The sequence below is a fragment of the Pseudovirgaria hyperparasitica genome (assembly GCF_010093815.1).
Source record: "Pseudovirgaria hyperparasitica strain CBS 121739 unplaced genomic scaffold EJ05scaffold_20, whole genome shotgun sequence".
Taxonomy (NCBI): domain Eukaryota; kingdom Fungi; phylum Ascomycota; class Dothideomycetes; order Acrospermales; family Acrospermaceae; genus Pseudovirgaria; species Pseudovirgaria hyperparasitica.
Window position 1 is genome coordinate 124,506 of NW_022985568.1, and position 26,070 is coordinate 150,575.

The window sequence follows — 26,070 nt, forward strand, 5'->3', positions numbered from 1 at the left end:
CGACGGTCACCAGAGATTTTTTTGCACATCGCCTGTGGCTCTACATATTCACACCAGGCCCGGAGCACTATCTAGCAGGATACATGTAAGTGTCCTTTGTCTGGGTTCTAGATTTTCATATGATGTTTTCAAATATTATAGATGTTAGACTTCCAACGCCAAAAGCGTATGCGGAGAAATTCCTTTCTGATATATAATGTTTGCTCATTGGATCACGCCTCAGCACTATCGTAGCCAAAGCTGACTTCTGTATCTCATACAGATCCAAACATACTTTAGTTACAGTGTTACAGCCTTGACTACACCATGTGTGGCATCATTGCCGTAATCCACGGCGACCCGGCATCCACTTCAGCTGCCGTTGAAATCCATGATGCCCTATACCTCCTACAACACCGTGGACAAGATGCATGTGGCATCGCGACATGTGGATCTGGAGGGCGATTCTACCAATGCAAAGGCAATGGTATGGCCTCAAGAGTCTTCCATGACGGTGCGCGTGTCGCCGATCTTCCGGGATGGATGGGCTTGGGACATCTCCGATATCCCACTGCTGGTAGCAGCGCAAACTCGGAAGCCCAGCCGTTCTATGTGAACAGTCCCTATGGTATCTGTTTCACACACAACGGGAATCTGATCAACGCTCCTGAGCTTACCCGATTCTTGGATCAAGAGGCCCATCGACATATTAATACAGAGAGCGATAGTGAGCTCATGCTCAACGTTTTTGCAAGCGAACTGAATGAGACCGGAAAGGCTCGTATCAACGCCAATGATTGTTTTGCAGCTCTTGAGAGGATGTATCAAAAATGCGTCGGTGGCTGGGCTTGCACAGCAATGCTTGCAGGTATGCAGAGTAGACGCACAATCAAGCCAATGCTGATGTGTTCACAGGTTTTGGCTTGATTGGTTTCCGGGATCCATACGGCATTCGTCCTATGGTACTTGGCTCTAAACCCTCCGATACTGGTCACGGGAAAGATTACATGATGGCCTCTGAGTCTGTGGCATTGGTCCAGTGTGGGTATAAAGACTTTTTCGACATTAAGCCCGGACAAGCTGTTATCATCGAAAAAGGAAAAGAGCCCGTCTTTCATCAGGTTCACAAGCAGCTTGGATACGCTCCCGACATCTTTGAATATGTCTATTTCGCGCGACCTGATACGATTATCGATGGTATTGATGTAGATGAAAGCAGACGCAATATGGGCTTCAAGCTCGCAGAAACCATCAAGAAGCAACTTGGCTCTAAGACGTTGGAAGAGATCGACGTGGTTATGCCAATACCCGAAACATCGATCACATCTGCGTTGTGTGTTGCTGAAGCTTTGAATAAACCATACTGTCAAGGTTTCGTGAAGAATAGATACATCTTTAGAACCTTCATTATGCCTAGTCAGAAGCTGAGGCAGAAGGGTGTTAGAGCTAAGCTCAACCCTATGAAGAAGAAATTCGACGGCAAGAACGTGCTCCTGGTAGATGACAGCATCGTCCGTGGGACTACAAGTCGGGAGATCGTGCTGATGGCTCGTGAAGCCGGCGCCAGAAAGGTCTACTTTTCTAGCTGCGCGCCTCCTATCACGTAAGTCCTTCCTATACCTCCACTGGTATACAAGGGTAACATTGTCTAGCAATGCGCACATATACGGCATCGATCTCGCATCTAGCTCTGAGCTGATCGCTCATCATCGATCATCCTCGGATATATCGCGCATCATTGGCGCTGACGATGTCATCTACCAGTCCCTCCCTGACCTGGTATCCGCATGTGCGGCACTATCTCCTCGCGACCCTGCAACCCAGAATTTCGAAGTCGGTGTGTTCTGTGGCAAGTACGTGACTCCAGTAGATGATGAGTACTTTGAGCACCTCGAACGCGTCCGAGGCGAGAGTAAGAAGATGAAAATCAGAGAGCAGGCGAAGGATGCTGTTCTTCATGGAACTGCAGGTGAGAAAGAACTTCGCATGGCCGCAAAAGGTGTGGAGGTAGACAAACATGGTAATGTTGTACCTTTGCACGGTACTGATGAGTCCTGGGTCCAAGGTCAAACAGACCAGGTCGCAGTCGGACCCACTACGACGAAAAGGTCAAATGAGTTCCACGCTGAACGCAAGCGGAAAAACAGCGATGAGTCAGCGAAGGTCAAGAACACGCAGGATTTAAGCCTCCATAACTTCAATGACCATCCGTGAGAGGTTCTACAGGTTTACACAGCGGACGTATGGAGGCGATACGGAGTTTCGGCTGCGATACAGGTCGTTAGGATGTTCTGTTTCGTTGTCCTTATTGCGTATGTGTGATACTGCTTGGGAGGATACTTTGCATGAAAAGTTGTATACTGCTTAGAGGTCCCAACATACAGCGGACTTCACAGCCGCGCTTTATATATACCCCTACCATACTCTCATTCTCTTGACAGACTTGGAGCTATGTCAGCAGCTCCTCTACACGAAATGTGCATTACGTATCGGGACTCCGCTGCCAAACATGCAAAGTTGACAGAGTCTACGTGGTACATCGATACAATTCTCGCTCCTCGTTATGTATGTACACTTCTGACACTATAGGAACCATGAAAACGCTCGCCATCAGAACACCGCATATGAAACCCTACATATACCTGATTTCCTCGCAATCTTGCGAATCTCAATCCTGCCCACATCACTTGTCCGCGGTAAATGCGTCCCTCCACACGGATAACTTCCCACGCCCTCGATCTCTACCGCCCTCAACAACCCACTCGTATCCCCATCCGCCCTGTTACCTGCAAGCATATCTTCCAATCCCTCACATCCGCCCTGGCACTTCTCTCGCATAGTCTCCACATTCCACCAATGTATATATACCGCAGTGTCTTTCGTCCCGAGTTCGTTTGCTCGTGCTTCGATGGCGGATTTATATTCTGATGGAATCGTGCCTTTGAACTCGACGTTTGCGGACCCGGGAACATGCGACGCTTTGCCGTCGATTAGGCCTGCGGATGGTAGTATCTGGTGCGCTGCAAGGGCAAGGATGTGACCGGCGGTGTGCCAGCGAGAATGAAGAGCTCGTTTTGCGGCATCAATTTCTTGTATGAGAGGGCTTGAGGGTTGGAAAGACGGTGTGGCGAGGGGGAAAGTGCCGAGGTGCAGAATGCGCGTGGGTTTCGTTACTGAGGAGCGCACAAGGGAGACGACGAATGAGGAGCGTTCGGGATCGCGGATGGTGCCGGTGTCGGCGGGCTGGCCGCCGCCTTGAGGGTAGAAGATTGTGCGATCCGTGGTGAGTATGTAGGAGTCTGCAGGAGGAGATTTGAAGAGGGCTTGGTCAAGTTCAGGGATAGATGAGAACGGGGTGAGGGATGTGAGGGTTGAGGAGAGGATGTGGATGGAGGCGTCGTGGAGGTAAACGCTGCTGGGCGAGGGTATTGTGGGAGCTTGGTCCTAAAGAAGAATCAGTCAGTACGAAAGATTTTGCTTGAGTTGAGTACTTACAGTCATTGTTCTTAGGCGCATACAGTTGTTCTGGATACAAGGTGAGAGGAAACGCGGATTCTAGCTAATGGAAGTGAGCGCCAGAGAGTTGTAAGGTACATCTAGTCTCATTCATTTGCAGGTAGGCACGTTCTGCCGAATAGCTACACCTTATATGTACACATTGTAAGGTTCCAATTGAGCATCGTTGACTCACTTATTCGACATGCTTCCTGCCGTATCATACGAATTAGATGTTTACCAAAGGGCGCGGTGTGACGTGCAATAGACGTGGACTAATCTAACACAAACTTTAGCGAGTCTGCCCACACACGAAATTCGGGTCAATCTCGGTGATCACTTGCGATTCCGCAGCTCTCCCACGATAGGACTACTCACGACTCTCACCTCGATCTGTCGACTTTGAAGCCCTTCATACTCGTCCTATCCTTCCCGCTATCCCATATAGCTAGCCTTGACCTGGTACATCCAACCAGAAGGCCCTGTTCGAGACTCCGCAAGTGACAGCCTCTCCTCGCATCACCTCACACTCCGCCATCATGGATCAGGCAAAGCTTGCTAAGATGCAAGCGTCGGTGCGCATTGGTAAGTAATTTGCTATAGAACTCCAATAGACATCTTCTTTCCAACATTTTCATGAATGCTGACATGATATAGGGTAAGCCTTCTCATTTTTATGTCGTAGCTCGGGTCGAGCTTCCGCACACGATACAACCATCCTATGATACTGTCGCACACCAGACAGCTATAAGAGTGTGAGCATTACTGACGCGATCCCGCAGCGGCAAAGGCACACCGCGTCGTAAGGTCAAGAAGGTCAGCCGGACCGGTGGAACCGACGACAAGAAGCTACAAGGAGCATTGAAGAAACTCAATGTGCAACCAATTCAAGCAATCGAGGAAGTCAACATGTTCAAGAGCGATGGAAATGTTATTCACTTTTCAGCACCAAAAGGTACGCCTGTCTCATGTCCCAAACCACCAGACAGCAGAGCTGTTCCCCAAACTCCGAAACTTTTGCTATCAAAACAACCTGTTCGTCCATACCCCAGCCCTAACATGACTTCTAGTACATGCATCTGTTCCATCAAACACCTTCGCTATTTATGGCAACGGTGAGGACAAGGAGCTGACCGAACTCGTCCCTGGAATCCTAAACCAGCTGGGTCCCGACTCGCTGGCATCACTGCGCAAACTCGCGGAGAGCTACCAAAGCATGCAGAAAGAGAAGGGTGAGGGCAAGGATGACGATGACGATGATGACATCCCAGACCTTGTAGCGGGGGAGACCTTCGAGGGCAAGAATGAAGTAGAATAAGCTTGAGCAGGTCCAAAGCCGAAAAAATTGCAGTCAAGGACTCGTGGGTATAACTATGAAAATGAAAAAGGCCGATATCGAGCTTCTCATCTCTTTGGCGATTTATGGCGGACTGGATTGGAACGGAGGTTCCGCAGATAGCACCTCTTTTGTAACCAGCAATTAAGCAATAGGACTCCTCGATGAGGTCCAATGTAAGTACCTCCTTGCTCTCTGTCCTAATGTGTCGTACTTGAGCATACCAGCAGCACACAGCTGTCGACACGTGTAGAAGAGCTCCCGAACCAGCAAAGATTACCAGAAAAATGATTTTATTCTGCCCCAAACCCGAGAATCTGAGATGCAGCACTCCCAGAAGCAATCGCTCAACCTGGCAGTGTTTCAGGTGGGGCTGAGCACACATGCGCCAAAGTTGCAATCCTGGTGCCTAAATCCTGAGGTGTGCGTTTTGGGGGGGGGCGGTGTACTTCTACTCACCTCTAGTCCTCCCCTCAAACTACTCTGGTTAATCTGGTTTGTCACTTAGTTTTGCTACCGGTAAGGTGAAAGTCGAGGAGTGCCATTTCCTTGACGTCTCATATGGACTTTTTTCCATTCATCAGAGCGTATATTGTGTCTAATTGCATTCAAAGCATTTAGTAATCACTCATAGCACGCTGTTACTAAATCACGTTCAGTATTGAGGAATTTGGAAAAATGTCGAGAGTACAGCAGCTACGGCTGCGCTTCGAGAAAGGAAATGAGTCGCAAATTACACCTAGAAATGTAATCTTTCCGTCGTCAGAGCGTTCGATATTGCGAGACGTACTCATATCTGCGCACGGTTTTCAAAAACCGAACAGACAGGAAATCCCAATCATACGTGGGCAGACCCAGCGACAGCCAGTGAGGATATCACAGCATATTGTACCATCCGACTCATACAACATTAAAGCAACTACCGCTGTATCAACACAGCAGCCATTGCCGCCATTAGCACCAAGGATACCTCTTAATCCAGTCAGAAGCAGGATACAAAACCTCGAAGGGATCCTGCAGAAAGAAACTCGTGCGCTTGTAGAGCACAAGGTTCAAAATGAGAAGCTTCTGTGCAACAAGAGTGAAGCCGTGGTGCGGCGGCAGAGTTACGCGAAGGAGCGGATGAGACGAGAGCTGGAAGAAAGGGAAGCTCGCCGGCGGTGGTGCGTCTCATGTTTCGAAGAGGCAGATATGAGTGACATGGTCGAGGCTCCATGCCGACACTGGTACTGCCCAGGTTGTCTATCAGGTAGAGAATCAACTTTTCCGTTCTGGCAGGGGTCAGCTGACTCAAGGCAGAAGCATTCACGATTTCTCTGACATGCCGCCGCGAATTCCGCTGCTGCTCTATTCCTGCCCCTATCAGTCTTTTACCATCTCCGCCGTCCAACATATTTGTGTCGCGCTACAACGATCTCGTTTTGGAGCTCAGCACGCCTAATCCATTATACTGCCATAATAGACGCTGCAGCGCTTTCTTACCACCTTATCTTCTATTCGGACCCGACATAGCTCACTGCGTAAAATGTTACGCGCAGACGTGTCGACATTGTAGAGGCAGAGCGCATACGGCGACTGTGTGCGCACATGATGTTTCCATGAATATGGCGATCCAATTAATAGACAAGGAGGGCTGGAAGAGCTGTCCTACGTGTCGAAATGTAGTGGAAAGGAGCGGAGGTTGCTTGCATATTACTTGTCGATGTATGACGGTGAGCGTCCTCGATCTGCTATGGATGCCAATAGACGTGCTGTTGACAAAGCGTATAGGAATTTTGTTATCGTTGTGGTGGGCCGTGGAAAGATTGTGAGAGTAGTTGCGGTGACAATCAGTAACTAAAGTGGTAAGCAATTCCAATCTTCCCGAGACAAGTTGGACAGGAGGTCCCCTTCCAGAGCTTAGCTATTGGGGCATCTTCCTGGTTATAAACCTATGGGTCTTTCTTGAGACATGCAACAACACTGTATGGGTGCTCATTCCAATTCATGTCTTTCAATGATTGCTACGCACACAACAAAATTACGCATGTCTTTGTCTTGAATACCAGTAGATATCTACATTTACAGTTCATGACCACGCAGCAACAGTCCTAATCTATAAGACTTTCACTACTAATACGACTAGTGTGCGACACCTGAAATATACAACTGGTGGCCTTTCCAGTTCCCGTCTCCGCCCCACTTATCATATGAGCCATAATCGCAATAGAATAAGACGTTTCCAAGCCCTTCAACACAGTTCTTCACTGTCTGCGTCTTCTCTTCTTCGGTATAACCCTTGGCTTGGTTGTAGTCCGTGACCACGCCTTGGATCTGGACGAGCTTTTTGCTCTCGTATGGGAATTTGCCGTCCAAGGGATATTGCACTTGCATACTGGCTCTGGAATCGTAGTACACGTATCCACCATCCACTATCCACTCCTTACAAAACCGTTCGATACTCGGCTGAACATCTCCTTGCTGAAATTGGAAGTTAGACTTGGTGTTGTCATAGCACGCCAAGTTCGCAGGTTTATTAGGCTCGGGATCAGACGGAGGATCTGAGGGAGTATCCGAGCCCGGATTTGAGAGTAGCTCTTGAATCGCAGCTTGTACAGCAGCCGCGTCACCATACGACGCAAACCCTGTGAATGGCTCGGCCCCATAGCAGTAGCAATCCTTCCAGAGATTGTCATGTGCTGTAAGCTATTGATAGTATTAGTCGGGCTCGACCTGAGATAGGAGGTTTGCATACCCCAGTACACTTGCCGCTGTCTCCAGATTGGGGCCCACCACATTCGTTGCATTGCAACACAGGATCCTCTTTAGTTTCCGCTGGACACTTCCTTTTGCACGGGCCTAGAGTATAACTCAGTTAGAGTCATAAGTAAAATGGAGGGACTGAACGTACATTTCTCACCAACGGTGCAAACGTCGCTATCGTCACCTTTGCAGTCCGACGCTGGGCAGTCTCGCTGTGGCTTTGCTGTACACTTCTCGAATTCCTGTAAAAAGGGGTTCGGCAGCTTCTGTGCCAAAGGTGCGTGCGCAGTCAATTCCAGACCCATCCAGAAGTTGGCTGCAATCAATGCGACCGGGATCGCCAGCAGTCCAACACCGACAACACCGGCGGCCACAGCTCCAATAGCTCCAATGCCTATGGTGATCTCAACAGAGAGAAAGTCTGGCATGGGCAAGTCTCCTGGGCCTCTTTTCTGATTGCCAGCTAATGCATCATTGAGACGCTTCTGGAGATCCGGCGATATGACTAGCGAATACTCGTCCTGATCATTCACTTTTCCAGTAAAGATAGCAACGTGTGCTGTAGCAGTCTCAGTGCCAGACGAAAGTACTGTTAAATAGTCTTGGTTCTATACAAGCGTTAATCAGGGCCAGAGCGTGTTTTCCGGCTGGTTGGCTCACTGGACCTATGAATTCTGTACTTCCACCCTCTAATTTCAAGTATTTGGGGTCCAATGGACCTTTTATTTGGTAGTCCGGGACTTGGAAGGGCTGTTGTTGACGCTTATCGATCGCAACAGTGGGGGTTTGCAAAGTAGGCGCATTGGTGACAGCAGTCGCAGCGACAACAGAGGCCCATGTAAGGTAATTAAGAAGCCTAAACAGCTTGATGGTCATTTTTGGCAAGTAAATGATGAATGAGATACTATTTGAGAGTATCATTCATGTTCGGTTCCCTCCAGGATATTTATTCAGCAAACACCGTGGTATGATTTCTACTGACCAGCCATAAGCCTTATGAGTGCTTGGGACACAGATACTGGTATTGCCACTCTAAATCTGACTGGGCGGTCCCTGAAACAATACAGTTTGGGGGCAAATGATAAGCTGACTTGATCTCGGGTCGATAATTTTGCACACCAGCCAGGATAATCACGGGAAGTGATGGTATACACATGCTTCGTAAGGACCTTGGCACATCGCATCCGTGTACGCCACAAGAAGAGCATAAATCACCATGGACCCAAATAGTTCCTTGCTGATAATTGAGTAGATCATCTAGACGCCACTGATTTGATGACATCGTGACACAAAAGAAACACAGCCTCACGTCTCAAAGGGAGTCACTTTTCATCATCACTCATGTTTCAGGATCGCTCTCAGGATCGTTCATGCACGGCTGACATGCGAGTCGGCAGAGCCCGGGCTCGACCAGAAATGGCTCTTTGTAAACATTTCAAGTATTCTCCCTAGCATTAATGGTACAACAAAGTTATTTTGAGAATGCGCCATTCCACATATACTACTCTATTTACATTCCTGATATAGAAATGTCTCCTGGTTTGTCTATATATGACCTTGTGGTAATCCCACCGAAGTATATACTTTGCCATCTCCTCCCCTTGACAGTTCATTCATTTAGTCGCATCATGCATATCACGTCCATCCACCGCAATCCACTCCTTGTGGTGGCATCCCTTGTCCTCTCTACTCATGCGGCCGACCCGACCTACTGGATCCATTCCAGCTGTGCGCCTTATGGATTTAGCGACGTCATGGCCGATTCACTTTCCATGGCGACGAGTTCAGTCACCAACAAAGATGTCTACGACCTCCAATGGGCCTTTAAGTGGATCTTCGGGTCGAAGAACACGACGCCCTCGCAAGAAATTGCAGCAAGATACAAAGTAACGAACCGTAAGCGTACTCCACTGAAGGCTCCTCACGTTTCTAATCCTAACCTACCTAGTCGTCATGGCAGAAATAGGAAATCTTAAATCCACCGACAATAGTGCCACTGCTTCTATCCGCATCTATTGCGACAACGACGCCCGCTGGACTCTGGCTCCGGACCGCCCTGATACCCCTGAAGGACAGAAGAACAAAGACAAGAAACCCAGTGATCAGTACTGGGTCGATAATGAAAACGGATTGCGCAAACGAGGTCCGCCGTCTTGCAAAGACTCCGGCATGATGGGTGTCACATACCATAGCAGGACTGACGTGCGCGACGACTACGATCCCTCCCAGCTACGACCACGCGACGTCATCACCATCTGCAACAGTATCCTGACGGGCTCAGGGGCAGAGAAGTTCCGTACCTTGAAGACATATATCAAGGGCTATCACGTCGCTGGCAGAAAGTCGAAGCAGCTAGAGCTTATAGCTAGCTTCACGTTGTTGCATGAACTGGCACATTGCAAGCCATGGGCTAGTGAGTGTTTGTGGCCTTTTTGATTCTATATTAGTGCTAATTGTGAGCAGAGGATGACATCCCGCACCCATATGGCTGGAGCAATGTTATCGAAAATCGCCATCCACAGGATAACGCGGAGAACTTTGCGTACTTGGGCCTTTTTGCTGGGCTGCTGGACAACAAGTATCGCTTGAACTTCAACCCACGAGATGCCGAGGATGGTTATATCGAGCAGCTTCCGTTGAAGAAGACAAAACGTGATGTTCCTGCCAAGTGTCGGGACGTTTTCTATCGGCGTAACAATGTAGAATGTATGGAGGTAGTTGTGGTATAAATCTTTCACAAGAGAGTATTAATGTAAATAGTAGAGTATCGTGTTAGATGAACGAACAGTATGTACTCGTTAAACCCACAATCCAAGTATGTTATGAGCGTGGCATTATTTTAAAGTCTTGACGAAGCTGCTTAGCCTTTGACTTTCCACAGGAGACTTTATACAAATGCGAAAACCGCTCTCCAATCTCTTCTATTAGCTCTTTCCAAGTCTTGGATTTCCGGTCTTTTGATCACCTCAAGACTTCAACCCACGAACCATATATACACACACACACACACCATTACTGGGCTCTCCACACTCTTCACAAGGACCGACACCCTCGCCATATGCATCGCATATTGACCCACTCTTCCCCAAAGTCCCATGCGTCTGTGTAAGATTCTCCTCATTCCCATCAGAATTTGGCATGCAGCTTTCACGTGCTTATCTCGTTAGAGCGCTTCGTCTCCACGCTATCCAGGGTTAGTCATTATGCCGGACTTTGTCGCTGCATGGAGGAACACGTGCGGCAGGCTCAGGAATGTTGAAAATGTAGATGATGGCGAGGTGTGGAAATGGTAGGAGACGGGTGCTGAGCGACATGGTGGATGTGCAGTGTATTCAAGGATTTAAGGGCGGAAAGTAAGTGAAGCAGTTGGGAATCGATGTAACACGTATCAAGATTGGACGAGTGTGACAGAGTGATGCTTCCAGAGTCGAGCATGTTAACACCAATCCCGTGATGGCATAAAGTTAAAACCTCATTCATAGCGTTCTATAGAGCAATGATAGTCTATCTTCATGATAAGCATCAGTACGCTCGCTTCCGTCAGTCTATCAGTCTTTACCATTTCTACGATAGCATGTATGCGTGCGATAGTCCAAATGGACAAGCCATAAGTCGTCCAGACTAGGCCCACATCTCCATGAACTTCGCATCAAATTCCTTCTGCAGAGCTGCAAAAGCAGCCAGTACACTCGGAAATCCACGCTCCTCTTCAGTTTCCTCCGGGTCGCCCTTTTTGCTGTTCGCACCGGAATCATCTCCATCATCATCACTGTCGGCATCCCAGCTATCAGGGGCATCGTCTTCGACGTCACTGACATCGTCGTCCCAGCTATCGGCAACCTTCTTCTTCTTTTTGGGCGCGGCACTCGCAATAATTTGAGCCATCTCCTCCTTCTTTGCAGCGATTGGGTTCAGCTTCGGTGTGTCGGTAGGATCCGGAACGTTGGCGATATTCTCTGCTTTATCGTCCACCGCTTCCTCTTTACGATCACCGACGTCGGTGATATCTAGCATATCAAGATCGGCATTGGGAGAAAGCTTTAGGTAATTTTGGAACGAAGTGACGATCGTTGCTAATATCAACGAGAAGTCTACAAGTCAAGTCAGAATGGAAAAATTATGTTGCTAGTACTTTAATAACCTTTGAGGAGAAACCAGACTTCGCTCTTGCGGACGCCGTTGGCGCGCTCGAGGTCTTCGGTACTCCCGTGCTTGAAGAAGTCATATAGGTCTATTCAGGGTAAGCCTTTTGTCATTTTACGTGATGATCATACTCACAGGCATTGAGATGGCCGTCATTCACGGTGATATATGGAATAACAGCTTGCTCAAGAAAGACGCCACTGCGAACTGTAGAGCATAAGTCCGGGATCGACTTAACATCTGTCTCTGAGAACCCAGAGAGGGCAACAAAGGGTGAGCTCGAAGATACTGGTGGTAGCGCGCTGTGGCCCGATCCGCGCTCCGAGGCCGACACATTACCACCAAATTTCATTCCCGTCAGGGGAAGCGCATTGTCGGGAGTGTTTATGAGATGTTGGTTCACGTAAGTCTGAACATATGCTTTGTAGATAGCAAGTGTTTGCTTGTTGTGGTCCTGTAGATGCTTCGCAGCAACCTCATCCAGGTTAGGCAGAATTACGATCGAAGCCGAGCTACCTTTCACAGACTCCCTAATGGATTCGACTCTAGAGGCCGGTAGATGATGTCGTCCGAAGAGATGAGACAGCACAAGCATTAGCTGTAGCATGATAGTATCACTGTTCTTTGGGAAGTCCTTGCAGACCGAATGGAAGTATCCGGCCTTTAGAAGAGCGTGGAAGGCAAAAGCGGAGTTCTCGGTGAAGTATAGATTTGAGGCTGTGCCAGCGAAGTTAATAGCTTGGCCAGATTTATCGAGCAGGAAGTTTCGTCTTAGATACTCAATAGAGAAGCGCAAGTGATGCAGTACAGTATGTCTCGCTTCGTTTCCACCTAGGTAGATTCGCGGCTGAGATAATATCGAGTTTATCGTATCCTGGGCGAATCTGGAGTCTCCCGAGTTATGAAGGAGACTGAACAGGCGGAGTACGAGTGTGGTTGTGATTGGGAAGTGGCCATTCAGATCCGGCAGACGTGAGCTTAAGAGGCGACAAACCTTAGGATATGGTACAGCCTGGAATATTACATTTCCCAGAAGGTCAAATCCTCGACGACCAGCACGACCAGCTGCTTGACGGAAGTTTAGCGCTGTTAAGTAGATCGAGTCGCCCGAGAAGACAACAGTCTTACAAGGCATATTGATACCCAAGGCTAAAGTGCCAGTCGCAATGACGACCTGAAGATACCCCGTTCGAAAAAGGACTTCACAGATCTGGCGATACTTTCGATTCATACCCGCATGATGGACGCCTATTCCCCGCTCAAGAGCGTCAATGAGCCAAGCCGGGATGTCGCGATAAGCAAGCTGCTTGCGGTACTTTAGTAATTCTTCTGGATCCACTGCCTTGACTTCTGCAAGATGGAACCCGTCAACCATGCCCTCTGGGTCGAAGAAGTCAAACTTGCTTCGCTCCGTTTCGGCCCTATCCCGTTCCATATCGGCTTTAGACAGACCTTCTTCGGTGTCACGCCCTTTCTTAGACTTGGCGGCTATTCTGGGCTGTTTCGCCTTCGCCTTCATGTGTGCCTCGAATTCGGTGAGTTTTTTCTTCCACGCTGGGCTGGTTTTCTTCCATTTATCCTCTTGTTCCTTCAATGTATCGAGAAGATGGTGAGCCACAGCCTCGCACTGGCCTCGGTCGTAATTGAAGAAGAGAGCCGGTAGTGCATCGTTTTCGCGCAAAGTGCATATGAGTGGTAAAGTGGAGGATATAACGTTGTTTGGGTCGATCTTGGTGAGAGTGCTCTGGGTATCGGGGCCCTGAGAAATTTGTACCTCGGGTGACTTAACACTCTCAACCGAGCGATCTAACTCTCGCAATACCTTGTCAAATGGCGACTCATTATCATCTATCCACTTCTTCAGTAAGCCCTTCAATTTGACTTCCCATTCAATAATGTCCGCCTTACGAACGTAAGACGGAAGGGCGTTCACAGGATCCAGTTCAGAAGATACTGGGTATTCCGAGTTTGCAAATTTGGACATAGCTTTCCAAAGAAACCAGCAATCTCTTGCCTCAAGAGTCAAATCACTTGGCATGCCGCGTGACCTGTTGACGATGCTAGAAATAGGATGCATGTATGCGAGGCCCCGAGCTCCATCAAGGCCTAGAGGAGATATCGTGACCAGCGGCTTCTCTTCAAACCCTCTAAAGTCAAACTGCTGTGGTGCATTGTAGATGTATTTTCTAAGATCGGAATAGCGGTGGCGATGTTCAATGTATGCAACTTCTCGTTTGTTGGCATCCTGTGTGGATTGTAACCAACCGTGAAATTCCTTCGGGTTTCCCACCGTGGCGGAGAGGGCAATAATGGGACAGGGAGCCATGAGCAGGAGTTGTTCCCAAACGATGCCGTCCTCTGCTTGCCCAATACAGTGCACTTCGTCGAAAATTATGCTCTTTACTCGTTGAGACCAACCTTTAGCGTTGGAAGGCGCGAGAAGCATTATCTGGAGTATATGTGGTACGGTGACCAGTACCTGACAGCCTGTTGGGTTGTTGATACGATGGTCTCGCGTATGAATAGCCCAAACTGATTTTCCACCTGCGTGCTTGAACGAAGATTTCTTGAATCTTGCAACCACTTCTGCAGCGATCTGATTCACCAGTGCTTTAGTAGGGGCAACATAAACCAGCACGCCATCGTCGTCCTCTTCGAGGACTTGCTTCATAGCATAGAATGAGATAAAGGTCTTCCCGGCACTCGTCGGGGCTACTACTAGCAGACTTTTTCTCTCATCAATGGCGTCTAGAACACGACGTTGCCACTCATCAGGCTCGAAATCCTGTACTCTGTCATCTGGTGCAGATCCCATATTACGGTCAAGGTAAGGACCTGTGTGCATCAGTTGGAATTCTGTCGCACCTAGCCCAAGCTTGGATTCCGAGTTTATGTTATGCGTGGAGAGAAACCCGGTCTTTGCTTTGTTCTGAGACTCCATTTTTAGCTTGGCCAGTCCCAGGTCGGCCAGTCCAAGAACTTGTGATATTGCGGACACAAACTCAATGATGTCTTCTGTGATGCCTTGCTTAACTTTGGACAGTAGCCCGAAGTTGTTGTATATTAACGCAGCCACTGATAGGCGGTCGTTCTCCTTACCTGCCTTGCACAGGTCCACGTAGATTTGCCAGAGGCATTGGATTTGATAGGCACGGATACTGGCTTCAACAACAGGTCGCTGATCCTTTGGGCGGGTAGCTAGATATTTTCCGGCTTTCAAGTATCGACTTGTGAGGCTCGGATCGTGGGCAAGCTCCTGGCGCTTGGTCTCCCAATTTGCGAACAGTCTCGCTTGGCTCTTTTCGATACTCTGTTGGTGTGCCGCGGCCGCATCTGCTCGTACTGTGTTCTTCGAAACCGCCCCCATTTTACCTGGTGTTTGACGAGATTCGGGTTTATTTGCTTTCTTGGGGACCTTTTCGCCTGCCTTGACGAACACTGTCTCAGGCTCCAGACGTCCACCTGCCGAATTGGTCAAGCTGGCTGCGTATGACTGAATTTCGGCCATGAACAGTTGATTCCTGCGCAGGGCACGTTGCTTTTGTCGTTCTGTCTGCTCCGCAACGAGTTTTACGTTCATGGGCACTTTGCTATTATGCCAATGGCTTAATTCCTTAAATATACGATCCGAAACACTAGGCGAAGCTTCTGACTGCGCGGTATCCGCGACAATACTGACAGGCTTCAGATGAGGGTCGAACACAGCGTTGTAGAAAGGGAGGACGCCGGCGATTGCGCCATGATCTTTTCGGGCTCTCTGAGGTGCAACGGCGCCTGTAGTCAGGTGTCAGTAGATATAAGATAAATTAGGCAAAGCATACCACTACCTTTCCCAGCTGTTGAAACTTCGAGGAGTTGAATTCTATTCAATTTCTTGCAAAAGGTTCTATAACATGTCTCGATGGTACTACCGACGTCGACTTTACTTGAAGCATTCTTGAAGAGCTCAGTCGCCTCATTGAAGATGCGACCGTCAAATAGGTCTGCAATATCTGCCTTTGGCGACGTTTCACTCACCCATGATTTCCAACCTGAAGATCCAAGCAGGGTCACGGCATGAGAACAAAAGACAGCAAGAAAGTCTTCGGCTTCTTTGGTAGGCTTTACAGACTTGGTTTGCCTATCTTGTAGCCTCAGATTCTCTAATAGGACTGTATGTAACACTGTAGCGGATATGAGGTCGGCCTGTTTCCCGACAGCATCATTCTGCACCATGTGGGAAATGATGGCTAGCGTGAGTAGGCGGCGTTGAGAAACTGGTGATTCTTCCTCAGTTGCACTCAATGGTCCAAGAAGCCGTGTGAGAGTAGTTGGATCAACTTCAGTGCCGTTATTCTTAGGCGCTGGTTCTCTATCACTGTTGTAGGCTATGTCGTTAACATTGTCATTAGCTCTACCTTCTACTACCATTGCCATGACCTTAAGATAATTAGCAAAGGCTAGGACCTTGCTTGACATATACTGACTTTCGTATCCCTGAATTCTAAGCCATTAACAAGTGCTATGTTATAGCCGTTCTGCGTTAATCGCATAATCATTGAGCGCATGATATATGCTGAGCTAGTAGGAGCATCTGCTCCATCGTGACACATAAAGAAATATGCACCTGTAGCTTCCAAGTATTGCTCGAAAGCACGGGAGCGAACAGATTCAAATCGATGTAATTCGATTTCAGAGCCGCTCGCGGGAGAGTTCCGAGCGAGATGCTGGATGATAACCTCTCGTGCAAGTTGATACTTGTGACAATCGGACGACGCACAATTGACTGGTACACACGTTGACGCTTGGTCGTTGAAAAACACAACATGGAAGTGACATTTTCTTTGAGAAAGAGATCGCAAGAACTTCTCGACAAGATGTACGGCGTGAAGAAGCTGGAAACCTGGAGAGAAGTCCAACTTATCGTTCCTGAAAGCCTCCAGTAAAAGCGAGTCGCCGTCTACAACGAAAAACTCTTCTCCGGCGTAATCACCTACCAGATCGACCGTTCGTGAATAAAGCTTGCGATACCTGCAGGGTGTAAGTAAAGAACGATACTGTGCCCAGTGCTGGGGACCGTACCATGCTGATACGGCAGCTTTCTTGTCGCCATCGGCCATGATTGCAACTCCAGGCGTGAGCTAGACAACACGTAGCTCAGAAATAGCGAGAGTTGCCAGGTGAAAGGTATGCAGGGTAGGCAGAGTGGATAAGACTCAGGATCCTACTTTTCAGGTGGGACTGCTACGTTTGATGATCCGAGCTCTTCTTGTTCTATATTGAGGCTAGATGGCAATCGTCACATTCAGATATGCAACATGCTGGAGGGGTCGACAGGGTCCAAGTGTCAAACGATGGTGCCCTAGGAACAAATAAGCAAACTATGTGTGGGAAGATTTAGTTTCTGTATGAAAGTGAAAGGATCACGGGATCGACGCGTCATAACGTCTTTTCGCAGTGTGCGGCTCTTTGCTAAACGCCCCGTAGTTACCCCGTCGAAGCGAAAGACGGGCGTCTTATGGGACACGTCAGAAATCATGGTGATGGATTGCAGAAAGTCTCTATGGATTACTTCGTGATGTCAGCGACATTATAGAAGCAGAAGAAACTCTTCATCTTCACGTTGACGTTGGCCGATGGAAACGCGTCGCGGAATGCGAATTACTGTTAAGACTAATTACGTTAATCGCGCTATCCCTAATACAGAAAGCCTCATACCCCTGGCCTTGCAAAGGATTTGCAAGTATAGTAAGTAATTACATAGTAGTGTATTAATTAGTGCGAACAAACAGAAATCTTATAGCTAATACTGCATTTACAGCGTGGACGTACAACAGACTTCCTATAACTTCATCGCTAGCCTGCTGACCTGCACGCTTTGCTCTAGGAGCTGACACCCACACAAGCCCAGTACCCAGCATCAAATCCTGAGCCATCAGCCTTGATGTACTTGTTCCATGCAAACATATCGTTAAGTGTAACGCCCGCATCCACCGAGACATCATACGCGGTCTGTCCTGCACCAATAAAGTAGAAGCGTTCGCACTCATCCACAACCTCCAACAACCATGGGACAGGGTAAGCAGTCAACGCAACCTCCGTAGTATTAACAATCGACTTGTCAGGGTATTGAGTCTCTCCCTCAAATTCGTACCAGGGGGTGTTGATGCAGTACGGCATAAATTCTTGCAATCGGGCATAGGGCCCGATTTCAGGGTTCCAGTAGCGGAGAATCGACGCGCTAAAATTGCCGAACTTCGCGGCGACCTGGGTCACAGTGTCGTCCTGCTCAGCTTTGTATGTGGTCGCGCAGTCAGATGGCCTGCAAATTGTGCGAGTACCTGTGCTGGGAGAGGTGTATTCAGTGCAATTGGATGGGAGAGCTGGGCCGGTGTCGCGGCGTTCAAAAGAGGACTTTGGGACTATCGAGGGGAAGGCGGTGGTCATGCTGGAGAAGACTGCAAGCGCAGTGAATAAATGAGAGGCAATCATCCTGATCGATGTTTTATGTCGAAACGAATGACTTTTAGGTGTCGAAAGCGAGTGACTTAGAGTGAGGAAAGCTGCTTGTTGAAAGCTGCAAGCCCGACTGAAGAGGTCACAAACTTATATAGAACATCCTTACATAGGCGGCAAAAATGCAAATCTCGCATGTCATTATCACGTACTAGGCCTCAACTCCTGGATATATTCCCACATGTTGAATCTGGTTAAAGCCAACAATTACAAGACAGGTCAGGCAGATTTCGATCAAAGTCTCGGCCCTAGTCCCACCTTAACCGAAACCTCGCCCGATTCAGGATGATGACTACACCTTAATATTGACATGTAGGATTGACTGTATTTGATGTGAATTGGCGGATCCTTCCAATCTCTAGAATGAACGTGAGAGGTGAAGGATACGGAGGATACAGTTGGACACTAGCTTATTCTTTGCCGGAGTCATAGTCGAAAGGAGTAGAATGGCCGAGTCAGCCTGACCATCGGCTGAAGTCGATGGGGGTATTTGTGTAGGCTGCATGGATTTATTATCAAAGGCACTATGTGACTCTGGTCAGCCTCACGGAAGCCTGCGGATTGTCACTGGTTTGGTAATCTAAAACGACGGTTGTAGTCGGTACGTGCAACCGAAGAGACTGTTGTATCCTCACCTAGTGTAGCTAACATAAGTCTTTGCCCCTGGAGAAGTCATGGAATACCGTACTGAACACAACCAAACTATGTACTCATAGCTACAGGAACTTTTGCAGCTAGAATCCAACATGACTGTGATTTAATGTTCACATTTGAAGATGTTGGTGCTACTGTTTAGTTCGTGGGGTTACCCAAAATGATTAACATGGCACTAAAGACACCAGAAATCAAATTAACACTGCGAATGTGCCACTGTTGCTATACCGAATCGCCCATCTCCAGAGAAAAGAATTGTTAAAAAAAAGTCATATCGCACCGTGAGCTGTCTATACCTTGACAGCCCTTGCGACCCAATCTATGACCGTACTTTTGCCATTACTATTCGACCTACACTTTCGATTGCTCTTCGCGCACTGCTCCGTGTCACGGAGTCGATCTCGTGTTTGGAGGCTATAACATTGCTCTTCGCGCACTGCTCCGTGTCACGGAGTCGATCTCGTGTTTGGAGGCTATAACATTGCTCATCGCGCATATCACAGAGCAGACAAAACTCATAAAGCGGACTGCATACGACATGCACGTTCCGGCGTAGTAAGCGTCCACTTGAACTTGACTTGTGTGTTGTAAGAAGGCGCATATCCGCAGAGTCTTGTTCTTTCTTTAAGCTTTCACAGTTGCAAAGTCTGCTCCAGGGACAAGAGGTGATATCAGCTGCTGGATTGTTGGCAATGCGGAAGGATCTACTTCTTTATGGCTGGTAATGCTGCCTAGTGTAAATCGTCCTGCATTCAATAGCTAAGAGACTGAAGACGTGACATGTCGACGTTTGATTAGGTGTAAGACAGGCATTGTGCTGATATTCGGCGGTATATATAGATTTAAAACCCTAGAAGCTATTAGTCTGCATGTCTACCACGGGACAATCCATGATACAACTTACCGGCTTCAGTATTTCCCTCTCCCATACTCTTATTCCCTGAGCTGCCGCTTTGGATGGAACCCAAGATTCCGTCGATATACTTGGCTCCGCTCCAGGCTTGATGCGTCAGAACATCACAGCCTAACTCCTTTTCTCTTCTTTGCACAAGCTTAACATATGCAAGCATACCATCGTCCTTGAAGGCCTTCGACAGCTCATTCGTTATCGTTGCAGTGCTATGCAAGCCAGCAAGGGAGATTAGCTGGAGCACAAACCTGCAATGTGTTAGCAGGCGATATTGCTTGTTCACATGAGAACCTACCCATGCTTAGCAAGATCCCAAATGAAGCTCTTCAGAGCCTCTTCTGAGAATCCTTGGCCCATCCAGTTGAAGCTTGGACTCAAATTGTAAACAAGTTTCTTGTCTGGATAGGCGGCTCGAATTTCGCCCGCAAATCCAGCGGCCTTCTCAACGCTAGGGTCAGCAGTCTCTAGCCAGCAAAGATCCGCATACGGAGCAAATTCGATTGCACGCTTAGTTGCGGCAGCGATGCCTGCACGGTAATGATAAAAGCCTTCTCGTGTTCGTGGAATATCGCACGACCATACAATCGGCGCCTTTGCATAGCCTTGGGCGATCTGTCGGCGTTTCGTCAATGACAAGTTGGGGTCTTTCTTTACGACTGCGTTGTAGGAATCGAGTGAGCTCTTGGAGGCACCTTCATTCTGGAGGTGCTGCGCGACCGCTGTAGGTATATTAGCCGCATTACTCTTGCATATATCAAGGCTGCCAACTCACCCTCGTCGAACGTTACAAGCTTGTGCTTCTTGACCCAGGCGGCCTCAAATTTGTCAATCTCAGCACCGGCCGCACCATCGAGCTCCATTGCCTGCAGCGTTTCTGCCAACGGCTCGGTGTCCTCAGTCACACCAAGAATGAATTCGTGATCACGGACATCGATGGCACTGCTTAAGAGCTTTCCACTCTCTGAATCAGTCCTAGCGATTACCAGGTTCTCACATCCCATGAGATCCCATTGAAACCGCGCTGCCACTAGGCGATTTATGTGATCCCCAACAGGCACCAGAACCTTTCCCGCAAGATGGCCGCACTTCTTTCCGCCATGCAGTTGGTCCTCGAAATGAACGGCAGCAGCTCCGTTCTCTGCGAAGAGTCTGGCGAGCTTTAGTACCGCCGAAAGACCTCCATGTCCTGTGTCTCCGTCCGCAATGATGGGTCTCAGGTAGTCAATGTAGGGCGTCTTCGCTCTTTCCTCGGGTGACAGCCTTCTCCTATTGTCCCAATTCTTCCTATCGTGCATCTGCTGCGCTTTGAACAACCTCTGCACCTGGTTAGGAACAGTGTTGTATGGATAATCGCCAAAGTCGGGCGAGACTTCGTTTGTACTGGTCAGGAGCGAGGAACAGGCCCAACCACTGATGTATAGGACCTCTTGATTCGGAGCTTGCTGGGTCATTTGTACGGGGTCAATCGCACCCACTTGAAACAAAACAGTCAGCATGCCACGTTGTGTTTTGGTATCGAAGGAAGAGACCCACTTGTATGTACTGGTTTGCCTTCAGCAGCACGTTCCTCAAACAGGTTGAACAGCTTCCTTGCCATCAAGGAGCTTGGGTATGTTTGTTGGAGTGCGCCTCTCTTACTGACCACATCTTCTGCAGAATATGGTCTCTTAATTCCCTTGTAGCGCGGAGATGCCCACCAGCTCTTGACTTGTTGCACTTGCTCCTCGAAGAGCGCATCCTCGGCAGATCCGACTTTTGAAGCTTCAGGAAGCAATTGATATGAGTCGGCGGGTAAACGATCTGACAATGGCGGCTCAGCCGACTTGAGAACGGACGGTGACATGCGCAGTAGCGAAGTTGATATAGGACGTATGGAGGGGACTCTCTGTGTAGGTGCAGGTCTTGTATTACGGCTTTGCCGTGCAGCGCAGCGGAGGCCTGTTCTCAGCATTGCGTCTGCCAGAAGGACTGGAATATACGATCTCGATGTAGTCTAGAACGTCACATTCGTAGAGAGAGCTCTTGATTATGTTGAAGGTGGCGTGGCCTGGAGATACACGCGTAGAGGACAGTAGCTCTGAAGACTGTGGGTTCGTAGAATGATGGACCTGAATAATGGCCGAAACCGCTTGATAATTGCACCTCTTAATTAGCTGCCCTGGTAGCTATCCATGTGCCACTACCACTCTGCCTATTCCCGCCGCTCAGTGGTAACAGCCGACGTGGGGTCGAAGCACGAGCTCCCGCTGGCCGGCGAATCCATCAAACCATCCATGAATCCATTTTCATCTGATCCGTTGAGTGCATACATAATTAGTTTGTAGCCGAGGAAGGCCGAGGCCAGCCGCCAGCCGGAGCCGCGCCAAACACAGGCCTTCCCTGCAGCCGACATCATAATTCATCCATTGATGTACTGCTGTAATAGTGCAGGTGCTACTCTTCCGATGGTTAAGCTACCGTAGTCCTGCTCGATTGCTGAACACTGAACATTCCTCCAACCCAGCTTCATAACAGCACCTTCATTGTGCTTGATTGATCTCTTCAACTTCGAACTTTTCTCAGATCGGACCAATTGAAGCTTCCTTCATAGCTCTGTCTGCTGCCCCGCTCCCCCACACTCGTCATGGCGTTGAACGGTCGTACAGCTTCGCGTACGCTGCGAACCTTACGGGTAAGCTGCATGCTATCCATCCACCAGCTGGGATAGCTCCAAGGAACTCAGCTGATTTACATGTAGATTTCACAATTGCGTCCCTTTGCTGCTGGTGAGCACCGCTGTACTACCTACCTCAGACAGTTGCCTGACCAGCTCTTCAGTACAAACATGCAGCTACTCATCCTCCTCCGAAGAAACCCTCAAGGACGCACTCAAGCGAGTGATTCCGGAGAAGCGTGAGCTCCTAAAGAAGGTCAAGGCACACTCCGACAAAAAGATTGGCGAAGTTAAGGTCGAAAACACCTTGGGTGGCATGAGGTAAGCTAGCCAGTGTGCAAGTGGGCGCGAAGCTGCTAAGCTAGGAAACAGGGGTCTAAAGGGAATGGTTTGGGAGGGATCTGTCCTCGACGCGAATGAGGGTATCCGGTTCCATGGCCGTACTATCAAGGACTGTCAGCAAGAATTGCCCAAGGGCACTTCGGGTACTGAGATGCTGCCTGAGTCCATGTTTTGGCTCCTCCTCACTGGAGAAGTGCCTTCCACTTCTCAGGTCCGAGCCTTCTCGAGGGAGCTTGCAGAGAAGGCACAGATCCCAGCATTTGTTTCCAAGATGCTCGATGACTTCCCGACGGATCTTCACCCCATGACACAATTCGCTTGTGCTGTCTCGGCCCTGAACTATGAGTCTAAGTTCGCCAAGGCATACGAGAAGGGTATGAACAAAGCCGACTATTGGGAGCCGACATTCGATGACAGCATCAACCTTCTGGCCAAACTGCCCACAATCGCCGCCAAGATCTATCAGAACGCATACCGTGGCGGTGGTGCCCTGCCCAACGAGGTCGATCTCGACCAAGATTGGTCTTATAACTTTGCGGCCATGCTTGGCAAACCTGGCAAGGAGAACGAAGGTTTCCAGGACCTCCTCCGCCTGTACCTTGCTCTTCATGGGGATCATGAGGGTGGCAATGTCTCCGCACATGCCACTCACTTGGTTGGTAGCGCTCTGAGTGACCCATATCTGAGCTACAGTGCTGGCCTTCAAGGTCTCGCTGGTCCTCTACACGGCCTAGCTGCACAGGAGGTCTTGCGTTTCATCCTACAAATGCAAGAGACTGTAGGAAAGAACTTCACTCATGAAAATGTCAAGGACTACCTGTGGAGTCTTCTCAAGTCTGGCCGTGTCATTCCAGGCTATGGCCACGCTGTACTCAGAAAACCCGATCCTCGTTTCCAGGCTCTTATTGACTTTGCTGATGCTCGTCCTGAGATCGCAAAGGACCCTGTATACCAGCTCGTCCGTGCTAACTCAGAAGTTGCTCCCGGCGTGCTCAAGGAACACGGCAAAACGAAGAATCCCTTCCCCAACGTTGATTCCTCCTCCGGTGTTCTGTTTTACCACTACGGCTTCACAGAAACCCTGTACTATACTGCTACTTTCGGTGTGAGTCGTGGACTGGGACCACTAGCACAACTCGTCTGGGATCGTGCGCTTGGCCTCCCTATTGAGCGTCCTAAGAGTATCAACCTCGCGGGCCTTTTGAAAGAAGTTGAGGGGAAATGATAAGATATAGATATTTAAAATGATGTGATCTGGCGTAAGTACATGGATTCTAAATCTGAATATTATTGGGCTTCTACATGTTACCGTCTCATTACTTGAAATAATTTTCATTGCTTTGCTCAAGTTTCAAGTCTAGTCGTATCCTCGGCATGACTGTACTATTACCGGGCATCGCATACGTGATGTTCCAGAAGTCGAAATCACTGTCAGGTGTTAGCAAGCTCTCCGTTTCATAGTATTGAGACACACTTAATAGGTTTTCCCGCCCCTCCATTCTCACCATTGAACGATACAGCATACTCAGTCGCTACGCTCCCCGTTACCATAATCGCCACCCCGTCCACATCGTCCCAACTTTGCACATTTTGTTCTCTGCCCGCCCCTACCAAAAAGGTAAACCGCGACGAGCTATTCCCTCTTGGATACGCCAAGTCCATATACGCCTCTCCAACGGTAACAGCCAGCTCCTCGACCTCGGCATACAAGCTCAGCCACCCTACACTCCCGTCGCGGCGCTTCCATTGCGCGACCGCTGGATTAAAAGACGCGCTATTCTTCGACGGACCTCCTATTACCTCCTCCGAGAAGGACTCGGCACCGATAGTCAAACTGGCGGACATGTACGTCGTGATGTTCCGCGGATACACGTCCCACGGCGGCGAGAACGCCGACGTATGCACCGTATGCGTGCCCGGAAACGTCGTCAACGCAGCGATCGTACTCTCATTCAAAAGACTGTTGTGATACGGCGCAAGGATCGCAATGAGCGGCGCAATCGCAAAATCCCCTTCGTGGCTCATCACAAACGGCTGCGTAGTACATCATTAGCTGCCCATTTTCCCCAAGAAATACAAAGGGAGGGGGGGCGGCAAGATAGAAATAAGATATTACATACCCTCTCCGCAATCGGCGCCCTCTCCTTGCCCACGATCGTCCAGATATGTAGCGCCAGGATGCTCAGGTATCTGTTCATATCGTACCCATACGTGCGATCCCACGGGCCCGCCACATTACGCAGCTCCGCATTATACAGACTCGCAATACTCGCCCACGTATACCGAATCATGCGTTCCGCGTTCTGGCCCATCACGCTGTCGACATCCATGTATTTGGCCCAGAGCGTGAGCGCGAACAGACTCACACCCGCGTACGTGCCGGAGTTGAATTCGCTGAGCGTATTGTCTCTGTTGAACAAGTCGACGATGGATTGTGCTTCGACTTCGCCCGCGCGCGTCATGTTTGCGTCGCCGGTTCGTCGGCCTGTCCAGCCGGACACGAAGGCGCGCATGATGGCCGGGTTACTGTATGATGGGTAAAGGTTGTCGTCGTCGACGCCTCCGACACGATAGCTATCACCCACCGTCGCGTTCGTCAAGCTCTCCATCATCAGATCCCGCGTCCGCTCTTCGATCAATTCGGAGAACTCCTCGAGCATTACGATGAAGGTGGATCCTATGAAACCGCGCCAGTTCGGGTCCCAGGAGCTGTACATCACGGCGGGATACGCATTCGATCCGACGGGCGGCTCTTCCGGGTATTTCTGATATGTGCCGAACCATTGCTTCGAGGGATCTTTATATTGGCCTGCGATAACAGCGCGAATAATTCTGTTTGCTTGCAATGCGTCCGAGGTGTTATTTCGTGCGAGAAGACCAGCGGCGTACCATGCCGAGGAGCGGGTTTCGTGGTTTAGAGCGGTGGCGTAGAGGTATGCGGCTTTCGGGTCGTAATATGAGTCCATCCAGGTCATTGATTGCGAAAGTAAAGAGACTTCATGGCCGCTTATGTCGGAGGCGAGCGTGAGAACTAGTGTGGGCACATATAACCAGAGGGATGATTTAGCAAACATAGTTGAGCAGTAGGATTTTCAGAAGATTCTTTGCGAACATGACGAACGGCATATAGCTAGTACTTAAGCAAGTCTAAGTGGATCTACCGATGTAACTCTCGTCTATCGTTGAACATAAGGCAATAAGCTCGGCTTTCTGATCTCGGGCTCGGGCCAATGATATATCGAAGCTTCATTAGTAGATGGGTTCCCCGTACTGGCTGCTACGACATATACATATGATACTTTCTGGCGGTCGAACTCGGCT

The 26,070-nt window shown here is 49.1% G+C and overlaps 11 protein-coding genes across 11 annotated transcripts; 5 read left to right on the forward strand and 6 right to left on the reverse strand.

Annotated features, from left to right (window-relative positions):
* Window positions 1-23: 23 nt before the first annotated feature.
* Window positions 24-2,411, forward strand: EJ05DRAFT_210724 (amidophosphoribosyltransferase). Its single transcript, XM_033739813.1, has 4 exons — window positions 24-85; window positions 224-847; window positions 895-1,582; window positions 1,632-2,411. The coding sequence occupies exons 2-4, from the start codon at window positions 307-309 to the stop codon at window positions 2,191-2,193; spliced, it is 1,791 nt and encodes a 596-aa protein (XP_033595756.1). The 5' UTR covers window positions 24-85; window positions 224-306; the 3' UTR covers window positions 2,194-2,411.
* A 77-nt stretch (window positions 2,412-2,488) lies between these two features.
* On the reverse strand, window positions 2,489-3,708 carry EJ05DRAFT_480333 (ThrRS/AlaRS common domain-containing protein). Its single transcript, XM_033744851.1, has 3 exons — window positions 3,671-3,708; window positions 3,475-3,538; window positions 2,489-3,423 (listed from the first exon to the last, which is right to left on the reverse strand). The coding sequence occupies exons 2-3, from the start codon at window positions 3,478-3,480 to the stop codon at window positions 2,590-2,592; spliced, it is 840 nt and encodes a 279-aa protein (XP_033595757.1). The 5' UTR covers window positions 3,481-3,538; window positions 3,671-3,708; the 3' UTR covers window positions 2,489-2,589.
* A 305-nt stretch (window positions 3,709-4,013) lies between these two features.
* On the forward strand, window positions 4,014-4,792 carry EJ05DRAFT_490032 (nascent polypeptide-associated complex subunit beta; the record flags this gene model as incomplete). The annotated part of the gene is made up of 4 exons (XM_033745839.1): window positions 4,014-4,059; window position 4,132; window positions 4,257-4,429; window positions 4,545-4,792. 4 exons carry the CDS (start codon window positions 4,014-4,016, stop codon window positions 4,790-4,792), a joined length of 468 nt encoding a protein of 155 aa, XP_033595758.1.
* Window positions 4,793-5,403: 611 nt separating this feature from the next.
* On the forward strand, window positions 5,404-7,014 carry EJ05DRAFT_210669 (uncharacterized protein). The gene is made up of 4 exons (XM_033739812.1): window positions 5,404-6,059; window positions 6,110-6,522; window positions 6,581-6,774; window positions 6,936-7,014. Exons 1-3 carry the CDS (start codon window positions 5,489-5,491, stop codon window positions 6,644-6,646), a joined length of 1,050 nt encoding a protein of 349 aa, XP_033595759.1. The 5' UTR covers window positions 5,404-5,488; the 3' UTR covers window positions 6,647-6,774; window positions 6,936-7,014.
* On the reverse strand, window positions 6,627-8,428 carry EJ05DRAFT_522746 (uncharacterized protein; the record flags this gene model as incomplete). Its single annotated transcript, XM_033748787.1, has 4 exons — window positions 6,627-7,495; window positions 7,545-7,648; window positions 7,701-8,160; window positions 8,213-8,428. The coding sequence occupies 4 exons, from the start codon at window positions 8,426-8,428 to the stop codon at window positions 6,932-6,934; spliced, it is 1,344 nt and encodes a 447-aa protein (XP_033595760.1). The 3' UTR covers window positions 6,627-6,931.
* Window positions 8,429-9,180: 752 nt separating this feature from the next.
* On the forward strand, window positions 9,181-10,281 carry EJ05DRAFT_504959 (uncharacterized protein; the record flags this gene model as incomplete). Its single annotated transcript, XM_033747644.1, has 3 exons — window positions 9,181-9,448; window positions 9,501-9,965; window positions 10,016-10,281. 3 exons carry the CDS (start codon window positions 9,181-9,183, stop codon window positions 10,279-10,281), a joined length of 999 nt encoding a protein of 332 aa, XP_033595761.1.
* Window positions 10,282-11,173: 892 nt separating this feature from the next.
* EJ05DRAFT_494845 (P-loop containing nucleoside triphosphate hydrolase protein) lies at window positions 11,174-16,794 on the reverse strand (the record flags this gene model as incomplete). Its single annotated transcript, XM_033746215.1, has 6 exons — window positions 11,174-11,643; window positions 11,694-11,783; window positions 11,831-15,469; window positions 15,517-16,114; window positions 16,162-16,705; window positions 16,757-16,794. 6 exons carry the CDS (start codon window positions 16,792-16,794, stop codon window positions 11,174-11,176), a joined length of 5,379 nt encoding a protein of 1,792 aa, XP_033595762.1.
* A 551-nt stretch (window positions 16,795-17,345) lies between these two features.
* Window positions 17,346-18,325, reverse strand: EJ05DRAFT_480337 (uncharacterized protein). The gene has a single exon (XM_033744852.1). The coding sequence runs from the start codon at window positions 18,119-18,121 to the stop codon at window positions 17,558-17,560; it is 564 nt and encodes a 187-aa protein (XP_033595763.1). The 5' UTR covers window positions 18,122-18,325; the 3' UTR covers window positions 17,346-17,557.
* A 1,240-nt stretch (window positions 18,326-19,565) lies between these two features.
* On the reverse strand, window positions 19,566-21,825 carry EJ05DRAFT_210991 (isocitrate lyase and phosphorylmutase). Its single transcript, XM_033739814.1, has 5 exons — window positions 21,288-21,825; window positions 20,527-21,228; window positions 20,050-20,473; window positions 19,749-20,002; window positions 19,566-19,694 (listed from the first exon to the last, which is right to left on the reverse strand). The coding sequence occupies exons 1-5, from the start codon at window positions 21,703-21,705 to the stop codon at window positions 19,687-19,689; spliced, it is 1,806 nt and encodes a 601-aa protein (XP_033595764.1). The 5' UTR covers window positions 21,706-21,825; the 3' UTR covers window positions 19,566-19,686.
* Window positions 21,826-22,044: 219 nt separating this feature from the next.
* EJ05DRAFT_457818 (citrate synthase-like protein) lies at window positions 22,045-24,360 on the forward strand. Its single transcript, XM_033742541.1, has 4 exons — window positions 22,045-22,425; window positions 22,492-22,519; window positions 22,572-22,728; window positions 22,780-24,360. Exons 1-4 carry the CDS (start codon window positions 22,378-22,380, stop codon window positions 23,972-23,974), a joined length of 1,428 nt encoding a protein of 475 aa, XP_033595765.1. The 5' UTR covers window positions 22,045-22,377; the 3' UTR covers window positions 23,975-24,360.
* Window positions 24,090-26,056, reverse strand: EJ05DRAFT_211166 (uncharacterized protein). The gene is made up of 2 exons (XM_033739815.1): window positions 24,870-26,056; window positions 24,090-24,783 (listed from the first exon to the last, which is right to left on the reverse strand). Exons 1-2 carry the CDS (start codon window positions 25,821-25,823, stop codon window positions 24,205-24,207), a joined length of 1,533 nt encoding a protein of 510 aa, XP_033595766.1. The 5' UTR covers window positions 25,824-26,056; the 3' UTR covers window positions 24,090-24,204.
* Window positions 26,057-26,070: the final 14 nt, after the last annotated feature.

Coding starts and splice junctions, on each gene's coding strand:
- EJ05DRAFT_210724 (XM_033739813.1), top strand. CDS start 307: ATGTGTGGCATCATTGCCGTAATCCACGGCGACCCGGCATCCACTTCA. Junction 848..894: donor TTGCACAGCAATGCTTGCAG/GTATGCAGAGTA, acceptor ATGTGTTCACAG/GTTTTGGCTTGATTGGTTTC. Junction 1,583..1,631: donor AGCTGCGCGCCTCCTATCAC/GTAAGTCCTTCC, acceptor AACATTGTCTAG/CAATGCGCACATATACGGCA.
- EJ05DRAFT_210669 (XM_033739812.1), top strand. CDS start 5,489: ATGTCGAGAGTACAGCAGCTACGGCTGCGCTTCGAGAAAGGAAATGAG. Junction 6,060..6,109: donor CTGCCCAGGTTGTCTATCAG/GTAGAGAATCAA, acceptor GACTCAAGGCAG/AAGCATTCACGATTTCTCTG. Junction 6,523..6,580: donor TTACTTGTCGATGTATGACG/GTGAGCGTCCTC, acceptor CAAAGCGTATAG/GAATTTTGTTATCGTTGTGG.
- EJ05DRAFT_480337 (XM_033744852.1), bottom strand. CDS start 18,121: ATGACCACCGCCTTCCCCTCGATAGTCCCAAAGTCCTCTTTTGAACGC.
- EJ05DRAFT_210991 (XM_033739814.1), bottom strand. CDS start 21,705: ATGCTGAGAACAGGCCTCCGCTGCGCTGCACGGCAAAGCCGTAATACA. Junction 21,229..21,287: donor AGGCAAACCAGTACATACAA/GTGGGTCTCTTC, acceptor TTTTGTTTCAAG/TGGGTGCGATTGACCCCGTA. Junction 20,003..20,049: donor TGGGATCTTGCTAAGCATGG/GTAGGTTCTCAT, acceptor AACACATTGCAG/GTTTGTGCTCCAGCTAATCT.
- EJ05DRAFT_457818 (XM_033742541.1), top strand. CDS start 22,378: ATGGCGTTGAACGGTCGTACAGCTTCGCGTACGCTGCGAACCTTACGG. Junction 22,426..22,491: donor GTACGCTGCGAACCTTACGG/GTAAGCTGCATG, acceptor ATTTACATGTAG/ATTTCACAATTGCGTCCCTT. Junction 22,729..22,779: donor AACACCTTGGGTGGCATGAG/GTAAGCTAGCCA, acceptor GCTAGGAAACAG/GGGTCTAAAGGGAATGGTTT.
- EJ05DRAFT_211166 (XM_033739815.1), bottom strand. CDS start 25,823: ATGTTTGCTAAATCATCCCTCTGGTTATATGTGCCCACACTAGTTCTC. Junction 24,784..24,869: donor GGGCGCCGATTGCGGAGAGG/GTATGTAATATC, acceptor TGTACTACGCAG/CCGTTTGTGATGAGCCACGA.